Source organism: Periplaneta americana, chromosome 8 (genome assembly GCF_040183065.1).
Source record: "Periplaneta americana isolate PAMFEO1 chromosome 8, P.americana_PAMFEO1_priV1, whole genome shotgun sequence".
Taxonomy (NCBI): domain Eukaryota; kingdom Metazoa; phylum Arthropoda; class Insecta; order Blattodea; family Blattidae; genus Periplaneta; species Periplaneta americana.
The window spans coordinates 52781895-52809735 of NC_091124.1; the positions used below are offsets into that span (position 1 = coordinate 52781895).

The following is a 27841-nucleotide window of genomic DNA, read 5'->3' on the forward strand; positions in this document are numbered from 1 at the left end:
TTGACAAACTTCGAATCCCGTTTTCCGTAAGTAATATATATTTTTTTCATATAACGTTTTCTTTTTCTCAGGATCTATTTGTCTGAATTGGTTCAAACTTACAGGATGGAATTATTGATGCCTTGAGAATATTTTAACATGGGAATTATTTTATTTTTTGCATTTCAAAGAAGTTAGGGACTTACAACCATTGAAAAATATTGTACAAATTTCCACTTTTTGAAAGAAAAAATTAATTTTGGAAATACATAGGTTGGATAAAAAGTAATGGCAACACTGCTGTCACGTGACGATGGTGCATTCGAGAGCTGCCAGCTGTGTGGACATGAACAAGGACTGTTAGATGAGTTAGTGTAGCCAGCGGCGACAGTACTCTGTCAATCTACTGCAGTGTGTAGAACGTTGACTTCCATAGGGATAGTGCGAGCGCCCTAAGACCATCCTTACAAAACTAGAGCAACGTTCCTGGATCAAAATTGAAATGGCACGAGGTCATAGTGCACAAGAATGTTTTCAGGGACTGCGTGAAGCATGTGGCGATGCAGCGTTGCCATATCGCACAGTTGCACGATGGATTAAAGCGTTCCGGGAAGGCCTTGTTGCACCGGTACCAAAGGGAAGGTGACGACTTTCTTGGACGAATCGTCGCTATGGACGAAACCTGGACTCGCTCGTATGAACCAAACTTGAAACGCCAATCAAATTGAATGAAAGCATCCCGGTTCTCCTCGTCCAAAGAAAGTGCGCCCTACACAAAGTGCTGTGAAGGAGATGTTCATTGTGGCGTATGACATTGATGGGGTAATACTGCACCACGCTGTACCTCCAAGGCAGACGGAAAACGCGGACTACTGGAACATCCACCGTACTCACCCGATATGATCCATGCGATTACGATCTTTTCACCAAAGTGAAAGAACCACTGCGAGGGACCCGGTACAATACCAGAGATGAACTTATCCATGCTTTAGGGCGGTCAATACGGAACATCAACAAAGATGGACGCTCTGATGGTGTACGACGCCTTCCAAACATTTGGCAAAAGGTAATAAATAAGGGGGCGACTATATAGAAGGTACGTAAATGTTGTACCCCTGTAAATAAAGCTATGCCAGAAATATCGAACTGTTGCCATTACTTTTTATCCAACCCATATAATTAATATTTTAAAAATGCCCGTGTTAAAGCAATTAGAAAGGTACATTACACAACCCATACTTTTTTCAAGATTGTAATCCTGTCAGTCTCTGAGAAAAAGAAAATTATATGTATGCATTTTTACCATTGGTAAGATAAAATCTTTCCGGATCCCATAAATGTGCACAAATTTGATACAAACAAAAATGTAACTTTTCGTTCTGAAAAGGAAGTTTAAAATGTTACATTTGTTCAGTTGATATTTCTACTCATGTAAAGGACAAAACTGAAATTCTTTCCATAATTTATTATCATAATACACTGTTATCTTAAATTGACTGTGCATATTGAGAATAAATCAATGGTTTTTACAAAACACGATATGAAATGTTTCTTATAAAACAGTTTTTATGTGGAAAAAAGAGAAGAAGGAGCAAAATTGTATTAAATTTTTTTGTTTGAAATATCTCAAAGAATAATCCCCTGAAATTAATGACATTACTTACAGTTCATTCTGTATATGAATTAACCATAACCTGAAAATCCATGCTTTGGCGCCTGTTTCCTTTTGAGTTCTGACGAAAGATATTCTATGAAGCTAAACATAAAATTCTACTAGAGTTACCTTTTTTCTTGACTACCACTGGCGGTGTCACAAACGACGATGTGGAGGTTGAGGTAGTGGATGGAGCTGGAATCTCTAAAACAGAAATATGTAACAATCATGAATTTTCATAAATTAAAAATAACAGTTAATATTTTAAGGTCCTAGGAATAGCATAAACAGTTTAATTTCCTTTTGTTACTAACATGTTATGACTAGAGCCCTGCGTTTAGTTATTTTGAACACAAATTAGGTGTGCGTCGATCATACTAGCTTCGCTTGTTACGGAGAGCAAGTTGCGAGTCAACAGTTCACACTGCACCGGTACTGTGTGTGTACATGTGTATATAAGTCGGTGAACAACAGGAATAATACTAATGTACAAAATACTACTTGGATTTAATAACAATAATAAGAAAGTATTTATTTAAAGGCAGCTTATATGCAGTAAAATATACTTTTAATCAGGGATACACAAAACAAACATTTTCAGGAGTCAACCCCTTTATTTTCAGGACATCACATTTTGCTCACACGTACAATGAGAAAACCATTCGAGCTAAAATAAAGATACAGTTACTGAAATATATTAAACAATATTAAATATCTATTCAATGTAAACACACTCCTCAGAGACGCTCTTTGCTCTTCACTGAAGCTAAGTAGGGACAATGTTTTGAGATGCGCAACAAATGTAACAATATTAACATAAAAATCACATTCAAATTTCTTCCTACAACCGATTTTTTTAACATTATACAAGGTGAAAGTGAAATAACCTCGTAGATTTTCAGAGTGAATAGCTCATGTTGTATGTAACATAAAAACTATGGTATCATATTGGTGGAAAGTTAATAGTTTTTTCAGAAAAAAAAAGTATTTTTTTCCCAAATGTTTACAATCTTTTATTCGGTAACTATTGCGAGTAAGATCGTGATTTTTGTCCATATCGTTAGGAAATATAATAAAGAATAATTTATCCCTCTGGCGTATTTCAATAGCATGTACGGTTTTCGTGTAAATTTAATTTAAAAACCCGCTAAATTCAAGCCATTGCATGAAGCGCGCGTTGTGCAAACGTCTCGGCAGAAAGCAGCTTATGTACCGAGATTCACAGAGTTCGTTGACCCTTGCATCTGTATCACGAGTAGAGAGTACTAGCGACGATGTTGTCAGACTGGTGAAACTTCAAACTTAATTTTCTAACTAATCGTGCAAAATATAGTATAGGTTTTCTTTTCACTTACGTGTAGCCTATCGTCTCTTTCAATCTGCAAGGTTATTTCACTTCTACCCTGTATATTAGTCGTAGCGACAAAGAAATCTAAGCCTTAAAATTTTTTGAACCCAATAAAAAACTCAGGCGCCACATAAAAGTTTTAGTCGTCATGGCTACTGACGCCCGGAATTTCCCTACTCCTAATTTTTACAATAAGTAAAACACTTCTAGATAGACCTACTTTAGATCCAATTAAAGGTTAGAATTAACATATGAAAAACATAAATGTCAGCACAAACTTTAAATAAAACAAATTATGAGTTCTTGCTGTATGAGTCTCCACACATTACAATGAATAACTAAACATTTTAAGAATTTAAAATGAGGAATTCAAGTCTGGGTAAAAATGATTATATTATTTTATGTAACTTACGCACATCCCGGGCCACATGAATTGAAATGTAGTTACTGAATATGTTGATACAAAATTCGTCCAGTAATTTAGAAGAAATCTCTGTACACGACATTCCTAAATAAAATGACTAATCCGTCCAGTAATGTAAAAGAAATCACTGTACATAGAGTGCATGTCGAAAACCATTTTTTAAACAGCCATTGTTAAAAGTAGTACTATTAACAATATATGATTATGTTAAAATAGACTACGTAGGTATTATAGGGAAGCATGCTAAAAGTAACTACTTTTAACAATAACACTATTGTTAAAAGTACACAATTTAAACATTTTAATTTCTTTAGGACTCCTTTTTCTCCCTTTGAAGCATTATTCATTTTTAAATATTAAGGGAAAAACTCGGCTAATTCCGCAGTACGGATAATTCCGCAGTAGTGCATATATGATTTTACTACTGCTTTGCAATAGCGTGAACGTAAGTTTTGAGAGGCTGTCAACAGGAGGCATGTACTCTGCAGTGCTATAGAAAAAAATCAAGGCTATTGGTCGACACCTCTGTCGTCAATACGGTGAAACATCGAAAGTTGGCTGGTTTTCGTGTTTTGCTACTCAGCTGTGAAGACAGTGAACATTGTTACATATAAATGGTTCCTTTTATGTTACTTTCATAATGTATTTCATGATTATTTACTACTGCGGAATTAGCCAAGTCCTATTGCGGATTTATCCGCACTGTTGCGGAATTACCCGAGTTCTTTTTCAACTGAAATGTATGTACAACTAAATATATTTGCATTTTAATAGGTCTCTTTATCTCATTTGGTAATGAAAGGTTTCGTCCATGTCTACATACCTTGATAATATTTTTCAGTAAACATTTTGATAAAAATATGGTAGATTTACTTCTTAATATTGCGGAATTAGCCGAGTCTCCCCTACACAAAACGTTTCCAGTTTCATATCACTAATAAACACTTCATTTTTCATCATGTTTGTCAACTATGTAGTTAAATTGCAATTCATTTTCATAATAGCTTAGATTTATGAAGTATCTTGGGGCGCTCTTCCGAACAGGGGCAGCGGCATTTCCCCTAAGGTTAGAGCTCAGTTTAGGTGTGTGTGTATAAATCGAAAATTAGGGACTAGAAAATATTGAAAATAGGACGCATGTTTATATGACATTTTTTTCGATTAATAGACACACACCTAAACTGAGCTCTAACCTTAGGGGAAATGCCGCTGCCCCTGTTCGGAAGAGCGCCCGTATCTTGAAGTAGGGTCGTTGTCCCTACGTGCATATCCCAACCTGAAGGACCAGTTTACAGTCTGTATAGGAAACCCAACATACTTGCAAAAATCAAGGCTAAAAGGCTAAGGAGGAGACAAAGTTAAGAAAGTTTTGGAAGAACTACCACATGAAGGTAGGTCACTGGGATATTTAGTAACTTAAAGAAAACATGAAAATATAAAAAAATTTGTTACTGGAAGATGGTATGCAGGCCTATATACAATAGAGTACAATGACAGTTTACTGTCAATTCAGCAGCGAAAGATAATAATAATAATAATAATAATAATAATAATAATAATAAAAACAAACAACTTTAGTTTATTAAAGAAGTTAACGAACGATGGGTGGCCTACTTTTAATAATGGCTGTCTAAAATTATTTACGACATAGGTGTCAAAAGTGATCTTATTTTGTTCGTATGTTTGCTACACTCAGTCTAGTTTCGCAAATATCCTTATCCTCAAAATAAAATGACACTTTTAACACGTATCATAAATGTCTCCGCAGCCTACTGGAGTTGCTGAAAAGTGGAGGTTATTTCCATGAAAATCTAGAAATTTATTTGATGTCATCCTAGCATTATAAACAGGTTGTTACTGCATCCAATATCGTGCGTAATCGGCTTATTATTATGGCACGCGTGCCAATATTAACAATGACGTATCGCTATGACGTCTACACGCCACGTATCGAGAAATGAAATGCAGAACAGAAGATAACGTATCATTTATTTCCAATCTTTAACAATTTTGTCTCACATTTGTAATATCATATAAAACAGTTCTGTGGTTCAGAGAAACTATATTAACAAAATAAAGGAACATTTGTAACATAAAATTTGATACCTAAGGTATAACTAGAGTTTGTAATACATGCAAGGCTATCCATTTCTCTTTATTCAATGCCAATGACAGGCGCAACTAATCTCATTTTTAAATAGAACTATAAATGATTGGAATGACCTACCTGCAGCGGTCTTTGAGGCTGTCCTTCCTTAAGGAAATTTAAGAATAACTTACAAAGTTGTGTATAAAGTGCAAATTAAAATTAAGGTGACATTTAACATTTAATTTTTTAAGGTGACATGTATTTATTTAGCCTGACGAGTTACTTCCTTGGTTTGAATTGTAAATTATTTAAAAATAGCGTGTAAGAGGGCCTTAGACTAGAAATGTTTAGCTTAAATGTAGTTTTGTTTATAATTATGCATAAGGGTGTAATTATTTGACTTATTTGAACTGTTGTATCAGTGAAGCGAGGTGAGTCAGTGACGTTATGGTTTTACATTGCAGTGAATAGTTCCGATCAGTGATAATTTATAGCGTCAATGAAATGTGTTCTATAGTGTCAGTGAAATGTGTCCTAAAGTGTCAATGAAATACGTCATAGTGCCACTACAGGGAATGAGATGAGAGTAAAGTGAAAGACTATTGAAACTTATGTAGGGCCTATACATATGTAGGTTGTTGTGTAAAATTAGGTATTTTATGTTTTATTATTAATTGTAATTATTGTGTTAAATTGTATTGTGTATTCTTATTGTATTGTGTACATAATTGTATTGTGTATTGCAATTTTATTGTGTATTGTTTATATTGTGTATACCATTGCCACCGGATGCTTGCCCACTTGCAGTGTAAATAAATAATTAAATACATACATACATACATACATACATACATACATACATACATACATACATACAAGTCCACACCTGTGGAGTAACGGTCAGCGCGTCTGGCCGTGAAACCAGGTGGTCCGGGTTCGAATCCCGGTCGGGACAAGTTACCTGGTTTAGGTTTTTTCCGGGGTTTTCCCTCAACCCAATACGAGCAAATGCTGGGTAACTTTCGGTGCTGGACCCCGGACTCATTTCACCGGCATTATCACCTTCATTTCATTCAGACGCTAAATAACCTAGATGTTGATACAGCGTCGTAAAATAACCCAACAAAAAATACATACATACATATATACATATGTATATATATAATTTATTTATTTAATCTGGCAGAGCTAAGGCCAGTAGGCCTTCTCTTCCGCCCAGCCAGACTCTAATTCTAATTAAATACATTTGCTTACATAGTTATTACATTAATATCTAGATCATAAAACAACATGAAAGTAAATAATGAAAATTGGATAACTAATGTTAGTGTGACAATAATAAACACTGGTAAGAAATAGTTATAATAATAATGATAATAATGATAATAATAATAATAATGGTAATAATAATAATAATAGTAATAATAATGAGATAATTTAGATATTTATCTGTGATATATATAAGCATTAAACATTGAGAAACCTGAAACAGCTATTATTGTTGACAATAATTGTTAGAAAAATATCTCGTTAGCCTATTCTTAAATTGATTTGATGTCTGACAGTCCCTGACATTACTCGGTAGGGAATTCCAAAGTCGAGGAACAGCCACAGTGAAAGAAGATGAATATGAGGATGTTCGGTGGGAGGGAATGGATAATATTGAGGAGTGTTGTGATCGTGTGTCTAGGTTATGATGGGTGGATAAATTTTGAAAACGAGACGCAAGATAGACAGGAGTGGAGAAATGCAATATGTGAAAGAGAAGGGAAAGACAGTGGATTTTCCTACGATCTTCTAGACGGAGCCAGGACAACATTTCGAGGGATGGTGTTACGTGATCAGCCCGGCGAATATTGCAGACGAAACGGACGCACATATTATGAACACGTTGTAGTCTCTGCGCCGAAGTAACGCTTAGGTCAGTAAGCAGAATATCACAGTAATCGAAGTGGGGCATCACGAGTGTTTGCACTAACATTTTTTTCATGGAAAAGGGTAGAAAATTCTTCAATCGTCTAAACGAGTGGATTAATGAAAATACCTTTTTGCAGGTTTCTGCAACTTGAATGTTCCAATTTAAACTTTTATCCATATAAATACTGATCTTTACTGATTCACTGAACGGAATTTCGGTGCCGTGTATTTTAATCGGGGACAAATTTGGTATGGTAATAGTGCTTAACAAACGTGAATGGCCCACAATGATTGACTGTGATTTTTCTGGATTTAGTTTAAGTCGGAATTTCCGTGTCCATGTCCAGATTGAGTCCAGATCGTCATTAATTTTAGTTACTGCATCATTTATGAACATATGAAACGAACATATCAACACTTATGTCAGCTATGGATGCCGAAATATCTCATAATTTATTTCCTACTATTTATAATGCTAAGATGCCATAAAGTGTTGTATCGAACTCGTGGATAATTTTATTATGACACTCGTGAAAATTGTGAGTGCGACAAACATTCACTGATGCCATAATCATCAACATTATCCACTTGTTGCATAAATATTATACTGCATCATAATACTTTATTTATATTTCTTGTTATGAGAAAATAAAATTAAATGCAATAAGCCTTCAAAGACATATGCACGTGAACGATTCTAAAAGAAGACTGCGCTATACGTGATTTAAAATTCGAACTGTTACTATTACACCCAGAGAACAATGTTAGCGTGGGATAGACAACACTTGTCACTCACCGTCCAGTTTTATAACCCCGTCTGTTTCTCCCAAGGAGTTCTTGGCCACGCACTTGTACGATCCGAAGTCAGTCTTGCTCACGCTGCGTATCTTCAGCATCATGTACTTGTTGTACCCGTTGTCCATGGACACGGCTTCGTACTTATCCCCTAAAATGAAAACAGGATCTTTATGTCTTCAGTGTGGCACTGTTCCCGTACAGGCTGAGGTTGAACTAAATATTAATTATGATGTAATGTTGATTCTTCAGAACAATGCTAGGAATTCTTACCGGAGACAATCATGTCGCCTCTTTCTGTGGTCCAGTAATTGATTGACGTAGGATACGCCTCCGTGTGGCATTCCAGAGAGACGTCTTGGCCAACATAGGCCCCCTCTAGCTGGTTGGGAATGGACAGCATCGGCGGGACTGAAGACAGAGAATATGTCATCATCAGACTTACTGTAGGATCCGAGACAACTTATGGGGAGAGGATGGTTTTTTTTTTTTTTGAAAAAATGAGTAAATTTGCAAAAAAAAAAAAAAAATTCTTTAAAATACCCTGTGATATGTGTGGAATGCATAGCATAACATTTTGTGGGTATTTCTGCCCTTATCGGATGTTGAGACGTCATTTTTAAACTTCCTGCGCTATGGATTTTTAAATCACACGCCCGCTTTTATCGGTTTCCAGTAACTTCATTTTTTTTTGCTACATTGCCAGACAAAAATGGATATAATTTCTGAACCATTAAAGATACATGTATGAAATTTGGAACACACATTCTTTACACTATTAGGAAACTTTTCTCTGTAACAGAATTTTGTTAATTGATTTAATTTAAAAAGTATGTCCGTTTGTATGCAGGAAAGGAAATCAGAAAAATTGTTATTAAATTTTATTTTTTTATTTTTAATATCAAAATTCTGTTACAGACAATTTGTAGAACATGCTTTTGCAAATACATTGCAAAAAACTGTTTGAATCTATCTTTAAAAACGGTTTAGATATATCGGTTTTAGTACAATCCTGCATTGGGTATATTTTTTTCAAATTTGGGTCCCCAAATAATTTTTTTTCTAAATATTTTTATTTGGTTGAGTTGCCACAGCTATGAGCTCTCTACATACAAAAAAATTAATATTTTACACCAAATAGGAAAAAAGTAAAAAAAGATACCATCCTCTCCCCTTAAGAATGAAGTGAAGTTACCAGTGCAACGGAGTATAGATGGAGTGAGGTGGTGCATTGAGTCAGAGTCCGTGGATATACATAGTAGCGCAATCACCGAGTCGGCCGCCATTGTTAGTCCTTTTCAACACGCGTGGGATAGGAATATTTGAAGTGAAACTCAGATATTTTTAATTTGAAGGGCAAAAACGTCTAAAGGATCTTCTCACATTATAGAACATTATTGTCAGTCAACATACTAATGTAAAAAAAATTCATTTGATAATTATAATAGTATAAATATACATTTAAGTGTTCAATACACTCCTTCATAAACGTCACAGTTATAGGTATTACAGCAACAAGAACTTAATAAATTACAAGTAACAAATTAAAACAACAATGTTTCAAATAAAATAACAATAAATGTAAACATTTCCAACTGCATTCCTCGTGCAAACTCTCCGGCTTCCGCATATAAGGGAACACTATACTGAAACTTCGCGAAATTTATTAGTATTAAGAGTTCACAACAGTGAAATCCATAACTACCATACTTACGAAGCTAGATTCATCAAACTTGTATCACTGATATATCTGCTTAATAGTGACAAGTGTACAAAATTGCATCCGCCTACGATACGTGGTTTGCATTTTATTAATTATTTTATTAAAATATTGAACCGCTTTATATAAAAAGTCGCTTGCACTACAATTGACATTATTATTAAGTGATTTTCATTTATATGGATCCTTACATACATGGAATCAAAGCTTACTATAAGGTTTGGCTGTAAAATTAATCAGTGAATTACTAGAATTGTTTTATTATAAAAAAAAATAAAAAATTAATAGCCATAAAATTTCCTAATAATTTACCCATTCGCTGTACAGAAAATTCCAATAGTAATGTTTGTTCCAATGTATATAAAGAATCGTATAAGTGAATATTAATTAAAAATAATGTAAATTGTGACGCAAGGGACTTTTTGTGTAAAGCAATACACTATATAATTAAGTTATTAATAAAGAGGGAGACGAAAGTTTGTACATGTGTTATTATTAACCAGGTATACTAGTGATAAACATTTTGTGAATTCAGCTTTAAAAATATGGAAATTAGTAATTTCAGTATAATGTCCCCAAGGATACACTGACGTGAGGTTTTATCATTTTTGGTCAAAAAATCGTTTCTTTGTTTTTACCTTTAACAATTCATTTTTGGTCTAAAGATGCCCTCTGCCAATTTTCATGACCATACGACCGGTCTATCAGCTATTTAGGGTCACGTTTTTAAAAGGCTGCGGGCACTGACTGTTAATTTAAATACTCCGTCCACGACCTCCACTCTGAATTCTGTGACCATTTTGGAAATTACGCTCTATTTCATACATTATTTATTATATTAGATTTCCGATTGAGTCAGTCTAGCTTCTCGACTTCTCGAAATATTTCTTCATAGAATCCAACAGGTGTTAGGCCTACTTCAAAGGCTGCTTTCCTTTAAAAGATATTCAGTTGCAAAGGAGAGCACAACTCTTGTCTAAAGGAAAATTCCACTTGTTGCTAGTAGCCATAGCAACGTGTTTTCCATGCTTGGTTTTTGTTTGTGATACAAGAAATATTTGCAAGTTTCTAACAGTTTTATTTTTAGTGTTATAATAGTGTCTACAGTCTATAGTGATTTGTAAATAATATTTATCTATTATAGTGTTTTCATAAGTTTACATAGTTTTTTTAGTCACCTTTATTTACTAGTATAGGCTAGGTGTGCACAGCGTGGTAGTGTATATAAGGGTAAGTTCTGTATATAATATGCTAGGTCTGTATGTTTCAAAATGCCTAGAAAATAAAAAAGACAGAGACCTGGTTCATTATTATCATCCAAAACTTTGAAGTGAATTGTTTCCACTTTAATTTACTGTAAATTTTGCATTGCTAAAAATTCTACTCTTTCTACGGATTTTGTACTACGTGCATGATTTTTTGTAGAGTTTTTTTTAAATTTATTTATTTGATGTCGTTTTAGCTTAGGGAGTCATATCGCAAACATACATAAACAATTCTTACAGTTTACATAGAGTTTACTGTATTACAATAATCATTAGAGGAGTTTTTGAATATGTTCTTAACAAAACTTACTATCAGGATTATACCTAACACTCATATTTGCTGTTGCTTAGTCAAATGTCCGAAGACATGTATGAATCTCATAAGTACCACCAACAAGGCATCATTCATGAGACAACTAGGCCAGGAGATAATGGGGTAGGGTGGCCAGTTCCTTTCTCCCTCCAATGCATACTTCGCCGATTAGCTACATATTCTACTAATTAGACTTCATATGCATACAAACAATTGTTCTTCTTCTGACACATATCGTCAAGTGAGATGTAGGTACTGCCTGATTATGCATATCAGCCAGAATATCAATAAAAGGTATTTTAATACTATTTTTTTACGCTCGAGTTGAATTTTTTTCCGTTTTTATACTTTTAGTGCATTAAATATTTTTAATTATTTTTTAGTAAATTAAAAGGAAAATTGTATAGTAAGTTTTGTTTCTGAAGATCTGACGAGTATGTAGAAAAAATTTGGCCATAATAGTAGCAATTTTTGAAAACCTAAATTTACACAATTTAAAATTACAAATTAAAAGTACAAAATTTCAGAGATCTACCTAGAATAATTTAGAAAACTGAAATTTCACATCAGTCTAACTTTAATAGCGTTTCTAGTTTCTACGGTCTCTGCATTTTCCAATCGAGCCAAACAATACAATCTTGTCTCAAGAATGAATTCAGAATTTCACAAATATATTATGTCATTCTTGCAAATAGCAAATAGGATAAAATTCAGAAATGCTTGATTTGGAAGGGAGAAGACGGTAAAAATTTGACACTGATCCTAATTGGTACGTGATTTTCATTTGTTTTATGTAGAAATATCATTGCTGAAACAACTTAAATTCTAGATTAGTTTTATAAAAATATTTTGGGGCCCAATTTTTGAAAAAATAAATATCAAAATACAGTCATTCATTAATCTTACAATGTATGCTCGCTTAGGTAGCGGATCGTTCCTTTTTATATTTATAGTCACTTCTTTCCTTTTTCCTGATTTATTTTACCTTATCACAGAGAAAACAAATGTGCGCTTTTTTCAGTTCTCTGTGAACAGTTCTGAACACAGCAGTTTTGCATTTTTTCGCACTTAAATTACATTCTTTCCCTATGCAACTGTGTACTGCATAGCGCGCGCTGGACTAACAATGGCGGATTTGTCGGCATTTGCCGGCTCAAACGATTGCGGTACTCTGGATATCCACGGACTCTGCATCGAGTTTTGTTTACCTGTGCGTTAGTGTACAACCAGTTCGTGATAAGAGGTACAGCATTCTTCCGTCTCTCCCTATGAAACGAACTCAGGCCATCTGTGCATTTTCAATTCATAGTGAACAATTTTTTCGAACTAGTTGCAAGTATGTACTACATGGTTGTTCATTGTAATGATAACGACTTCAATGTCACCGAGGGACATGAAAACTTGTGAGGTTTCCACCGTCACTAGATTGTACTATTAACAGTAGAATATAACGCAGCACATTGACGTCGTTGTTTACATTCACAGTATGTCTGTCTACAATGTTCAAGGAATTCTATAGTCAAGTTGTGCGTACATTGGTTGCTAAAGTGTCCCGGATTATTTTGTATGCAGATAAACGAAATTGAATACAGTTAGTTTTTTTTAGCCCGCTGTGTAGAATGCCATCACATTGATATTGTATATTAATTTCAGCCTTCTGGGTACAGTACTTTTTGAGAAAAGTGTACCAATGTCACAAAAATAAGAAAGTACAGAAAAAATGTGTCAAAGTTTCCATATCTTACAATGTTAAATTCCTCAATTTTGGATGCACTTTTCTCAGAAAGATACAAATTTAGAAAAAATAGGGTATGTATAACATACCTTCATGTGTACAACCGGATAAATAAATTTAAAATTTCACTGAGCGTTTGCCAAAAAAATCGTTCATATTTTTTGCATTAAGAATTACTACAAATTATGTTTTTATTTTTCCTGAAGAAAGGGCTGAAAGAAGAAAGATAAAGTCATATTATCAACAGTAATCTCACTAGAGGTTTTGATTTATCTAGAGAAAATCAAAACTCGAGTGAGATTTAATTGACTATTACGTGATTAGAAGAGAGTATATAAAGATTAGAAGTAACAAAATACTCCAATACAATAAAATATTGACTTACGAAAATACAACTGTATTCAAATAATTATATTATTGTACCATCTCAACATTACAAATATTACGCTAGATGGCAGTAATGTGTTATGATTAGCTGTTTTCTTGTTATCAGTTGTACCAACTATGGAATCTTTATTGAACTCTGTGGACGGTTATAGTCAAGAAGGCTTTGTTGATTGTTTCATTTTTATTAAAACAGTTGCATTCCACTTCAATTATCCGGATCCCAGTAATCAACGTCACTTGACAGATGATTTTCAATAAATCTTAGTATTAAACAATCTCTGATACGTGACTATTCATAATATCATATAGCGGAAGCTATAACCTAACCTAAATAATATAAACAAGTGTTAGAAAAGTTTTAATTAGGGATGATGAAATAAACAAGAAAAGTTTTAATCAACGATGATGCAATAAAAAATAAACATGAATAATTTTAAAAGGAACATTTATTGGAAGTACAATTTTTAAATTTGAATTTTTTAGTGGTTGGTGGTTCAGTTGATGTTATATTGGACGTGTGCGTAAAAGAAGTTGATATACATGGTGTATACCTCAACTTATTCAAGATTTCCGAATGGTGCTCTTCATTTATTTGTAAATAGGATTTCAGGGAAGATGCATAGCTATGACCAGTGATCTTTATTAATTCTTGTTCTTGAATACCGATGCGAGTCATATTTGAAACTGCTGTGCATCGACTGGAGTGGTTTGTAATTTTCTGTTTTTTTTTTTTTTTTTTTTTTTTTTTTTTGACGTCCAGACCAGTGCAGTTTGAAATGTTGACAAATAAAGAAACAAATGCTAGGGTAGTGATAAAAATAAACAAATGCTAGGGAAGCGATAAAATTAAACAAATGCTAGGGACGCGATAAAATTGTGCAACAAGCAGCCGTGATTGGTTGAAAGACGTCGTTTCGTACCATTTTATTGGTCAAAAGTAGTATGACGTAGTAAAAGTGTAATAGTCATTTTAAACATATTAAACTACCGAAAAACGATAATAAGCAAACTTTAATTTATTTGTCAAAATTCGGTGTGCAGAACAGGTGCAAGACGGATCACATGAAAGACAGAGTGGAAGTGAATCTACATTTTTCTAGCAGGATTCGCTGATCAAGCCACATCGGAAAACTAAGACGACAGTGCAAAATGCTAGAAGTGTCTCGAAATAAAATTAATAAAGTTGTGTCGAGCATCTGAGCCCGTGAGAATGCAAATGGGGCTAATTTGTAAGTAAATCAGTCGGCACAATGTATGCAAATGTGCGGTTACTTACACTGCACTCGGAGAGCCACACGCTTGCTAATGGATGGCGGGACTCCATTGGACGCAATGCACAGGTACGCGCCCATATGTAACCGGCTGACTTTGGTAATGTGCAGGAGCTCTCCATCTACAACGTTCACTGCAACCAAAAGAAAAGTTGGACACCTGAGCTAAAGCACTGTTACTACAACAACAAGCTGTCTACAAGTTCTTAACTTCTACGCTTTTATTCGTACCAGATGACGAAACAGGTTTTCTCCTAATAGACACTTTGATATGAACGCCATTGATCCATTTGTAAATCGCTAGAATCATGCGTTTAGGATGTAAATCGCTTTCCTGTCTGAGAAATTGTCGTAATCTACTTTATATGGTGTACAATTATAAAATTACAGTTCCTACCAAAAGTTTAAGGAGATCCCTCCATGAGTGATGTTTCATTCCTGCCCTTACACTTATGTGAAACCCCCTGATGTTTATACAGGGACCAAATGTCTGTGAAAAGTGAAGCTTTTATTGCAAACCCAATCTGTCTACATTCCAAACTGTAGATTATACACAAATCAAGATTGTACAGGTTGTAAGGTGTATAGTGCCATTATTTTAACTGATGATCATTCATGTCATAAGGAAGAAAATATGTCCTTACGTTTTTTCTAATTGAAATATTTAACTAATTATTAGAGTTTATAATATTAGACGTTTTGCAATGTTGCTGGATGGGGTGGAGGGAGTTTACAAGTACACAGTACAGCTCAAGCGGGTACAGACATACCGGTACAAAACAGATGCTCTGTTCTAATGCAAGAGGGGATCACGATAATACTGTTGGTTACATAAAACGAGCAGTAAATACAGGGACATCATTTTATTTTTACTTCAATTTTTATTGTACCTGAGTTTTTGAATGTACTTCACTCCCACCCCTTCTACTGATGAAGTTCAACCGTCCTCCACACGGATCCAAGACCGCATATACAGTCATAGTAGCATTACGGTCATTAGTGAACAGTACGTTCCAAAAATATGTTCACGTTTTCCAGAGACGAAAGAGCTTTCAATATTGAATCTTTTCGCACAGATACTGTCATCCATTGCCTACTTCGTATCCCGGTTTCCCCCACCAGCTTTTATTCGCCAGCTAGTGGCTGGGCTGTCTTAGCTATTTTCTGAGAACATTAATTTCTGTTACGAATTGGACGTCTACTTATTATACTACTATTTAAAATAACTTAAATAAAAGGGCCTCGTTAAGTAATTAACTGTCACGTGATTTCTCCCTTTCTACGACATAACCACTTGGACGGACAGTAGATAGTATGTCTGAGTAATTTTATCTTTTCGGATCGGGCAGAAGTGAAGATTGAATTTACAGTACGTAAGGTACTCTTTTATAGAGTAGGTACAGAATTATTTCAACATGAGTTACTAGTACGAAGGACGAAACTGGTAATTGGGATTAGGTACAATAGTCTATAGTGCGATGATATGCACATTAGAACTGAAACCTGTATCGAAATGAACGGCCACCATTTTCAAAAATGTGTTTAAATATCCATATTATGATTATTTTTCAATTTAACTTCATTCTCTATATTGTATGCTAATGTGCTGTAGACAGTATAATAATACACTGCATAATGAATACGTCCACATGGACAGCTCAATTCGTGAGTAAAAAGACTCATTGTTACTACTGTACTGTATTTTGATTAAACAAAAACCTAATGAAAATGATCAAACTCAAAATCGCGATATTTCTTACTTTACGTAAATGGATAAACTACTTTTCTTCCCTCCTATTCCTATTAAAGTGATTTGTTTGCACATTACGCCAGTATCATCAAACTCCAGTCGTGGAAGGGGGTAGCAAACGGCGTTGATCCAAAGATATAGCCAGGTTAATATTAAAAATGTTAGTAAAAATAAAATGATGTCTCTGTACAAACTTTCAATCTCATTAATAGAACATTATGGTAAATTTACATTTTATGTAATATTATTGCTCCATTTTTATTGTAGCTCTAAAAAATTAGCAATAATGGTTTTCTGCACAAAATCACACGATCTTTTTTTCCTAATGCAACATTTTAATCTCTTTCGCTTCCGTAAAGCAGTATCATTTTTAAACAAATTTCTGGTTGTGTGATTTTCGAAACGGGGTAAGAGAATTCTAGTTTCTAATAATCGTTGAGAAATTGCTACAAAAGTTCGTCGATTAGGTGACCTTCTTTAAGGAAAACGTTGACGGTACATCCTTCTTGCTTCACTTGAATTACGACGATTTTCTCCATAAATTACTAACATATGATATTCTTAAACTGTAAATGACATTGTAAATTCTTTATCGAATACCCTGCACTGAACTGTCATCCGCTCTGCAGTAGACTTATGGACAGGAAACTTGAACTCAGCTGACTCGTACTTACGTCTGTGCAGAGTACAGCCTGCTGAACACGTTGCCACGTCTCTCACGCCAGAGTATTAACAAATTTAAGCATGCAATTTTATTTAATTTCACGAAAACGTAACTAATATTAACTCTTTGCTAGATATACCTACTGACGTAGCTAATTGGTGTCGCAGTTTTACTAACGATATAAGCAGTATAACGCAAATAAAATAAGAAAATAAATATTTTTCTGGGAAAACTATCAAGTTTTGACCCTATGTTGTATGGACATTTTTGATCCTGTAGACCGTCCCCGACGACTGTGAAAAGGACGGCACTTATACCCTTTACACACTGTAAAACAATTTTTCTGAAACTTATTTAACAATTACATATTTTGAAGAAAAAAAATTAATTACTCCAGAATGAGTTGCCTTAAACCATTGAATTTTGGGTTAGAGTTAAATATATTTGAAAGACTTCTAGTGCAATTATTGCTTTTTGTTTAAAAAACGTGTGACAGCTCGTGCAGGCATTGTAATCCAGATTACCTTTCTTCCCTTTAGGAAAAATTGCCATTTTCTAAAATTCTTTTCAGCTTGAAATTCACGGCAAATGGACCTGAGTCATTTACACCATAACACTCGGAGTTGGTAACGTTGATCAATCAGCTTATTTCCTCCATTTTTAGTAGTAGGATGTGAACTTTGCTACAAGTGTGGAAAGGTTGGATTTCTTCCTTGAAAAAATGAAAATAGGTCGAAATTCAGTGAGTATGGATGTTAAATTCACAGATTATTGGGATGTGAAAGAATGACTGGAGATAATACGAATATCTAACTGGATTCTAAAATTCATTGATCTAAGCCAACCCATTCTGGAGTAATTCAATTTTTTCTGCAAAATATCTAATTTTTCAATAAGTTTCATAACAGACAAATTGTTACATAATCAACAGTTTGGAAGATAGACAGATTGGGCTTGCAGCAAAAATTTCACTTTTCACAAGCATTTGGACTTTGTACAAACATCAGGCGCTTTCACCTAAGTACAAGGACAAGAGTGAAACATCACTTATGGAGGGATGTCCTTAAACATTTGGTAGAACTTTATTATGATTAGTAATATTGAATGAGCGGATTATCTATGAAACGGGTTGCGGAACTTATGCTTCCGGCCGGCAAGAAGATTTCGCGGTTGAACTCGTTACACTGAAACGGCTAAAAGAATACAGAGCATTCCTATGCAGATTGGTCCGACTCTAAACACTCTAACAAAATCTGTTGCCGGTGGTCATACGCCGGAGTTCGATCAGTCCAAAAACGCTTCCCTACGCAGACAGGTCCCTCTACCGCTTAGCTTCTTCGGGACGGACGCTGCACACTGCCGTCATATAAGCCAACGGAATAGGACTACATGAGGCCGGTATGCATAGGAATGCTGTGTTGTTCTTATTTTCATTTTTAAAAAGTTATGTGCTCACTCATGTAATCCAAAGAGATGCTGGAACTATTTACCTTTTTTTCCCACACGTGTTGCGTATTAACATAGCCATTAGGTGGAAAAAAGCTACGTTCGAAAACAAAGCGAGGTTAGGATCAATTTCTCCGTTGTATACCTTACTAAAATCCATTCATAAAATCTACTTCTAAGTACTGGATCACCCTGTTTAAGTTTTTGTAACTCAGTAATTTTGTACGGTTTCACCTTAAGTAACCTCGTACCTCCCGTAAGAAAGTATAGTGAATTCCCGTATGCTGAGAAAGGCGCCGAAGATATTTTAGGCAAATCGAGCTTTCAGGTATAACTCTCTGTAAAGTTGATTTGAATAATTTCGAGGGAAAAATTGTTCCGGAGCCGGGTATATAATCTGGAACCTTTGGTTAAACGTACCAACGCTCTACCAACTGAGCTACCCAGGAACTCTACCAGATACCGATCCAATTTTTTACTCTATATCCACAGACCTCAAAGTGGCCTGACAACCGTCAAGCAACCAATATTGAGTGCACACAAACTCTGTGTGACTTAAATTGTGGTTTTCTGTTAACGAACAGTGACGTGTATTATGCAAATTGAGCTTTCAGGTGTAACTCCCTGTAAAGTTGATTTGAATAATTTCGAGAGAAAAATTTGATACGTTTAACCTAAGATCCGGGGTTTCATATCCGGCTCCGGAACAATTTTTCCCCCGAAATTGTAGATATTTTAGGCAGATTTTTCAGCCGATGTCCAATTTCATTCAGAGTTTCTTTTGTGATCCATACGTCTTCTTTTTCCTTTCTTATCTTGAACACTTTCCGTTTCACGAAATTTATTAACCAAGTTAATAAGATCTGGAACTCGAACACCTGAGAATTTCACTTGAAATAATCACCTGAGAGCACGAGCGGATTCATTACGAAATATGAATCATAATTGAACACTCGTTGAGGAATAGAATAATTAGGTCTATTATTTTCCATGTCACATTTTCTTTCCTAGCAGACCGCATAGTCTACATTCACCGACAAAGAAGTGCATTTAGTATCCACTCTCATGAGAGATTGCTACCTCACGGTTTTGTATATCCCGTTAGACAGGGCTCTCTCTACCCAAATCCAAGCTAGCTTTTGGCTGGAATTTTGAAGCATTCCATGGCCTCTTAGTTCATCTTGATTGCTTTATTTTTTGGCAGTTATATTAATTTAAACGATGTTAGTTACTTTACGATAACTAGAGACGAGAATTTCATGCACTATAAAATTCCAAAATATGCATGCATTCATGCAGTATCAAACTATGAAACATGCACGATCAAGCGAAAAATACATTAAAACATGCACTTTCATTTTTGTTCCAAATTTCTTATTTCACTTCACTTTTTTTTGTACAGTTAACAACTAACATCATTTCTAAATTGGTTTCTGTGAGGTTCCTGCGCTTGTCAGTCAATATGTTTTTGTAGACAGAGAATGACCCTTCTACATCGCAAGAAGTTACAGGTGCAAACTTGAACCAACCTTTCTCTGTTATTTAGTTTTATCTTTCCCTTCTTCAATTCTGATTTCTGAAGCTAAAATAAGGGACATAAAAATCGAGAAAGTGATGTGTCAAAACTATTAAAACATGAATTTAAACTGAATATAATGTGTATTATATGCATGATTTAGCTAAAAATTGCTTAAATATGCATTATGCATGTTTTTATCCACAAAAAACCAAAACATGCAAATATGCACGGAAAAAGAACACATATTTGGAATCGGAAAGTAATGAAATAGATAAATACTAAGTTTGAGCTATGTCCTATGTTCCTATAAAAACATGCATTTGCATGGAATTCTCGTCTTTAATGATAACTCTATATTTACAAGCTTCTGATTTCGTAAGCTTTGTCTTAATGTTGTATTCAAATTATTTACCCCCGCTTCAAGTTGACAAAAATTATCTTCAAGGTCTATATCCCGTTCTTGAGAAAATTAATTTGGAATTTTCAATCTGTTTTGAGTTTCTCCTTGGCATTCCCTTTATCTGCCGAGAAGATCGTGATACTGTAAGCTTACTACTGTTATCGCTAGAGAAGATTTTACTGAATTGGAAAATACACGATTTATTTTTTGTTTTAATAAATTCTAATATATTGCCAAGTTTTACGGGTATTTCTTTTTGTAGTTCTCTAATAGATTTTTCAACATCAGTGGGAATATCTTCCATTGGCTATGTCGTGAAAACTACAGTAAAATTAAGTCATTTTAGTTTGAGGTAGTGATCTGTTATTACTAGGGGACGGAATTTGGAGTAGTAAAAGCTAGTATTGGCATCTACACAGTCATTTGTTTACAACCCTTTATACCAAGTCCTCCCCTCCATGACATACTCGCAGATCTCTGCACGTCAACAACAGGTGAACGGGACAGTTTCCGCATAAGAACTTCAACATGCAGGTTTGCAGTTCAGCGTAGTGAAGTGCATGTACAATGCCGAAAGTGAAACCAACTAACAATACAAAATTGAAAGACTATATTTGTAAAAGCTAAGATCGAGTATCAAAATTCAGGAAACAATTCCCTAAATTATCGCTTCCCCCATATCCAGTTCTTGAGAGATGGGGGTCATGGTTAGAAGCTTGCAATAAATATTATTACGCACATCACCTCCAATCTGTGAAGAAAGTGGTCCAGTCTTTCGACTGCGATTCAAATATGCCAGGAACTGCTAAATGATAGAATAATCAAAAAAGAAATCATGGATATTAAGTCAAATTTTTTATATTTATCGGATGCCATTATTCGATTAGTACAGTCAGGAGTAGAACTAGTTAAGCAAATAAATATTATGAGTACTATTGTAAATAAACTGAGTGCAGTAGAAGGTGAAGTAGGAAAACGTGTTGGTGTAAAAATGAACAGAGTTTTGATTAAAAATGATAGGTACAGTATTCTCAGTCGGATTTCAGATGCACTAACAAACACGTGTCCCAATGACGTCATTCAACATGTGAATTTAATTGACGTATTTTGTTTCAAGTACTCTCCAATTGTCTCTGCAGATGTAGAGCGGAGTTTTTCTATGTTAAAAAATTTCCTTCCTTGCAAAAGAGCAAAGTTGTGTTTAGAAAATTTGAAAATGATATTTACAATTTATTATAACAAGGCACAGCAGGAATAATTGTTTCATCACCAAAACATAGCATTAATTGAAAATGTCATTTCGTTTGGCTCTACATTTTGTTCATCATTTAATGATACTCTATTAGGCTATGTTGTAAATATTGTAGTAATATATATATATATATATATATATATATATATATATATATATATATATATATATTCTAAATACTGTAGTGTACGTTGTGTACATATTATCATATTTCATGATATTGTAAATAAAGGTTTTAATTTAGCACGCTCCTGACAGAAAAACACACATATTCAGAGTCGAGTTCCATACAGAAGACAACTATCAGCCATCAATATTTCCCCTGACACGCGAGGACGCAGAGATTGATATTTAATTATGTATATTTGTAATGTTGTTTATTGATGTTTTGTGCGTTGCCAAGAAAAACACATGTAGTTCAAAGTGAAATACAGATTATGTATGTAGGCCACTATATGTCATTAAACTATTCCATATGTTTATTCTGAAATACGTTTACAGCACGTTGCGTGTAAGTTTGTATGAAGTGAACTGTACTCGTCCATGCTCTGTGACGCAGCTCGCTTGACAGTCACTGATCTACGAATATCTATACTACGTTTCACCATTCTTTATAATACTCCAAATCCCTTTCCCTAGTTATTACTCGACCAAGGCCAGTGGAGTCCTGCAGCCCGGAGCCGTGGCGCTACTGTTTCTGCGTTCGTAATACCGCATCGTGATAGTTCACATTACGCCCGCGGCTCCTCTCGCCTTGATCGAGTAATACCCGAAGGAAAAAACACTCAAATTCACATCTGTTTTCTTCATGAAATTATATTTCGACTGTTAGTGTTGTTAGTTTTATGCATGTTTTTATGGTATTTTTAATACTATCTTTGTGTACTTTGGTAAATATTAAACAGTTTTCATGTTATCCTATTAATTGCAGACAAATCTTACATTAACGAACACTTCAGTGAGATGTATTCTGTAGAATGACTGGAAATTGAATATAAACTCCTACATGTAAACTGTGATCTCCCTCTAATTAAAGCCAAACTTGCACGTTGGTAAATTCTGCTCTAAGTAATCGACTTTATAGTTTGGTGTAGTTGCAAGAACCATGGATTAGGGTTGGTGTGCCGACACCTTGTAAGAAGTCATTGAGCATAGCCTAATCCTAGTTATTTTAATTTACGAATATTGCGATGTGTTTCCTCCCAAGGAGACTAATGCAATGAGATTTTAAACTTCCACTACATAATACTGTATTATAAAGACCAAAAGCTCAACTTTCTCTCTCTGTTTCTCTCTTAGAGATCATATTTGTGCTTCATGTCAGAGACCAGAAAGGAAGTCGCCGTTCATGGCTCCTCTCTTAATTTTGAAATTATTTATTGTTAAATTGCACGCAAACCTGGAAATTGATTTTTAAGCGTTACAATACTCACTATTCAGAGTTATCCAAAAGGATGTTCAGAATTTCATGTGTGATAAGTGATAACTTGCAAAATAATGGACGAAATAATTTACTTTTCTTTGAAAAAGTGGAAAACACTTCAAGTATTCTCTTTTACATTGGTAGAGGCAAATCGAATATCATTTAATGTCTGTAGAGCAGCGTTTCTAAAACTTTTTTGAAGTGGGGATCACTTTTTTAAGTCAGAACAGTTCCGCGGATCACCTTAGGCTACTCTTGTTCCCTTCGAAAGTAAATTTGTAATTTTTGTAGCATATTTTAATGCCATTCATTAATTCAATTAATTTTACATTAGTATTAGCTAATTAAGATAATGTTAATAAAAGAAAATTCATTTTCGTTTTTTAATAATTCAATGCTATTAGAGTTTGGATAATCTTTAACTTATTAACTAAAATTGCTGGTTCTCTCATTAATGAGATAAATGAGCCAGTCGATTCTTACACACTTGTTCTAGGCCTATATTTGTATGACTAGACATTTCTTTAATAACACTAGAATCATTGATATTAATATTTTCACACACAGCTTCTGAACTATTAGCAGTGCCTAAATGAAGCATATCATCACGTTCCTTTCTTTTCAAAGATCCGGATCGAAGCCAGTTTTTCATTATGTATAATGGGCACTATTTAACAGAGACATAGACAACTATTAGCGTACCACATAAGAAAGATTTAAAGTCATAAATACATGAAAAGGTTCGGTACTTTGGATCTCTGTAATGAATTCGGGTGGTCCCTGGTTGGGCAGCACCAGAAGTGCAGGGAAAAGATGGCGAGAAATACCACGTTCATAGTGCTTTAAATACCTCTTTTGTTGCTGAGAGTAGAGTGGGAAGTCGATAGACGGGCAGGGTAATAAATTTCATAAAATGTCAGTACTGGGAGAAAAAGTGAAAGCGATTGCCATGTGTAATTTCCAATCTCTGAGATTTTCAGATATAATGTAATACGCAATTCGTTTGAATTTTATTTTTTCTTCTGTCTTTTTTGAAGGACCACAAGGGCAGACCTCAAGGACCACAAGTGGTCCGCGGACCATAATTTGAGAAACGCTGCTGTAGAGCATAACTGTGTCCACATTGAGATATACTAGGTGCGGCAGTGAACCGGGCGATTTTGCAACACTCAACATAGCCAGTTTTTGTAGTCTGACGGACAATGCAACTATCTCCGTCTTGCAGACCTCACCTTAAAATATCATCTTCAGTAGGAACCTAGTGGTGTAACATTATCAGATCCATTGCTATTAGTTTCGGATGTTGGGCGGCCCAAAAATTCCTTTTATGAGGAAGGACTCAAAACGAAACAAATTATTGTTCCTTTGCCTACAAAGGAATTTTCAGAAAAGAACTTAAACTCGCGACTGAAATGTTTGTCCGTCCCTCCGGTAAGCGAAATGTGGAATTTTTTAGCTATACCATTGGCTAATTTCACTTCAGCCTTCAACCATTCTGAATATTTCACCAGAAACCTGTCTTTATTGTCCCGCACAATTTCCATCTCTTCTTAAAACCATTCATAAAATAACAAATAGATTTCTTAATTCACTTAAAACACTCTGTGAACACTATCCTGTTTATAATCTAGTCAATACATACTCTATAATGTTTCTGAAGAGCTTTTCTTCTCGAGCATTAATTCCTATAACTCTTTACGAGTCAACGAAGGCAGCCACCCTAAAAAGAAAGGCGCACGGTTGCAGTTAAATCGCAATATCGGATTTAAAGTCCAAGATTTAAAATCTAAATGTTGTTCTGTATTTTGGTCATAAAAATTCCGTGCGAGTAAGTGCCGATTTTTTTAAAATCTAAGTTTAAAAATAAATTTCAAGACCGAAAATGTAATTTTCAATTCAGTAATTTCGACAATTTTTATTACAATATTAACTTGAAATAAATTAAGTAAACTTTATATAAACCAAACATACATAACTTTGGGTAGACTTTCCACGTGAAATTAAAAAAAAAAATTGTTTTGCTTAAGGAGTTAGGTACAGCTTACAGCAGTAAAATTTTGGAAATATTCAAAATTTTTTTGTCCATTACTGTATGTTGTACAATAATGAAAATCAGTATATGTAAAACACTGTCTTTCTGCTACAGGAAAAAAATATTTTTACGATTGAAAAAATTATTTACATTTTTTTTTCAAAATTCAGTTCACTGTGCAGTGATGAAGGTTTTCCCACTTAACTCAAAAACTATCCAACATTCTGTGATGAAATATTTTGTGTGTATTTATGCATGTCATATCTATAATATGATACAAGATCACTACTCTACCTTTGATAGATTGTCTGATAAAAAATAAATTCATTTAAAAATGGTTAAATATCAGTATTTTCTTCTAGCACAAATTAAAAAAAGAATATTATTTATTGAGGAATGTAGTTGAGAAAGCATGATATTGTAAACATGAGTTTCAGCAATAAAATAAAAGAGAGAGAACGTGAAAAAGTTAACAAGTTTATGAGTTATGAGGGAAACGCTTCGTCACTGCACAGTAAACTGGCATCATTTTGAATTTTGAAAAAAAAAAAAAAAATGTAAATAGTTTTTTAAAATCGTAAAAATATTTTTTTCGTATAGCAGAAGGACAGTGTTTTACACATACCAATTTTCATTATTGTATAAGATACAGTAATGGAGGAAAAAAATGTTAAATATTTCCAAAAATTTTACTGCTGTAAACTATACCTAACCCCTGAAGCGCAACACAGAACAATCTTCCCTTGCAACGCTTCAACTCACGTCCCGGATGTTTATCAGTCATCAACTTCCGCAATGTATTTACTCTTGTTAATCTTTCCGAATCTCTTTCGTGCTGCTGATTTCTGAAGTGCAGACATCTGGTTAGTGTTTACAGTTTAGAAACACCAACTTCAGTGATTTTGAAAAAAACATAATTTTTACAGCTATATTGAGATTCTGGCCCACTGTGCAGTGTTGCAATGAACAGAAACGCCCCGAACTTACGCATAAACCTAATATTTCAATACTTGTAATGTTGTCATAATCGCCCGACACACTGCAGCACCTAGTACCAATGTAAGAAAGAAAACTTGGCAAGTCTCTTCATATTTTTAAAAGAAAAACAAATTATTTAATCAATTATTTTGAAAGTTATTGAAGAACAGAATACCTGACATTTTATTCGATGTCGTTGTATTTTTTATAAAAAGTTAAGAAGCATATAAAAATGATCTTGAAATGAGCAGAGGTCCGACAGTAGTTCGTTCACCACCAGTTGTAAATCCTGTATATTTTTTGAGAGTCCCAGTGGACTCGAAAAGGTTCTGCAGTGGAAAAGTTTGCGGAGTTGACGCACAGTATGTTAAAATGTATCGAAGATAGTTTCTTAAGACTTGACGCAGAAGTCGTGGCTAAGCTTCGATTGCTGGACAACTCTGGCGATCACGAAAAGCATGTGATGAAGTTCAGTAAAGTTTGATGGGTGTAGATACTTCTGCAGTGTTGTATGGATTACGTTGGGCTTTAGAATGGGATAAATTTATGTGTTTTAGGTGCCCATATAGGGATGCCGAGGAAGTCCTAACACTGGGTAAAGGACTTAGAGGAGTATAATGGAAGTGAAAAGCGCAGGGGATTGTGGGCTGGGATTAAACTTGCCTTCAACTAAGGGCGTAGGATTACAGTCCGCGGAGTTGTCATCGGCACACCGCAGGCTCTAGTCTGCCATACTTAACCTAAACAGCAAACAGCTTAACTTTAAATGCTGGCGTGTTGTGTAAGCAAACTTCCAGACAGGTTATCTTGCCTTAATGGCAGCAATGTTTCTAATCAAACTGCCTCATAGAGCTATTACGCAGATCTACTGAGCAACTAGATTCATTTATTCGTCTCGTCTATAATAAAATTCATTTACGTACTCTCTCAGAACGTTTCACAACTTCCACGATCACATTATCTTAATCGATATTTCAGTGTCGCTTGGTGAGAAAATGGAAACCGATATATCAATTAATATTTACAGAAGGTTAAATTATTACTCAAGAGACATAAAACTTCAGAATATTTGCGCATAAACTATACAAATAAATATCACTGCAAAAATACATATTTAAAATCGAGAAAAATGGAAGATTTAAAGCAAATATCGGATGTAACAAAGATTTTGTTATAAAAAATAAACATGAACTTGACTCTCTGGCCGATACGTTCTCACGCACGGGTTACAGACGAAATGTGTTATCTCTGATTCATCGAAAGTGACGCAACGACATTTCCACATACGTTTGGACAATAATAGTTTGTTAAAAATGGGCCTATTACTTTTTCGTCATTCATAGAGCACCATATTCCTATTTCCATTTATTATCGAGGGAGTTTTCAGGAAAGGGGTTGGGTTTTTCGGAGCTCCAGTACATGTTGTTTTTGTTACAGTAGAACCTCACAAATTGGGACTAGTTGAGGAAAATCCAGTCCG

General features: G+C 34.6%; 1 protein-coding gene across 3 annotated transcripts in view; it reads right to left on the minus strand.

The window, feature by feature from the left end:
* Positions 1-27841, minus strand: part of LOC138704727 (lachesin-like) — a 292899-nt gene that overhangs the window by 7654 nt on the left and 257404 nt on the right. For 2 of the 3 annotated variants that reach the window (XM_069832898.1, XM_069832896.1), the window contains exons 6-9: positions 14903-15031; positions 8480-8617; positions 8208-8375; positions 1763-1837 (exon numbers count right to left, since the gene is read on the minus strand). In XM_069832898.1, the coding sequence (XP_069688999.1) occupies positions 1763-1837; positions 8208-8375; positions 8480-8617; positions 14903-15031 (510 nt within the window). The remainder of the gene's footprint in view (positions 1-1762; positions 1838-8207; positions 8376-8479; positions 8618-14902; positions 15032-27841) is intronic. The other variant, XM_069832897.1, reaches the window with a different exon arrangement.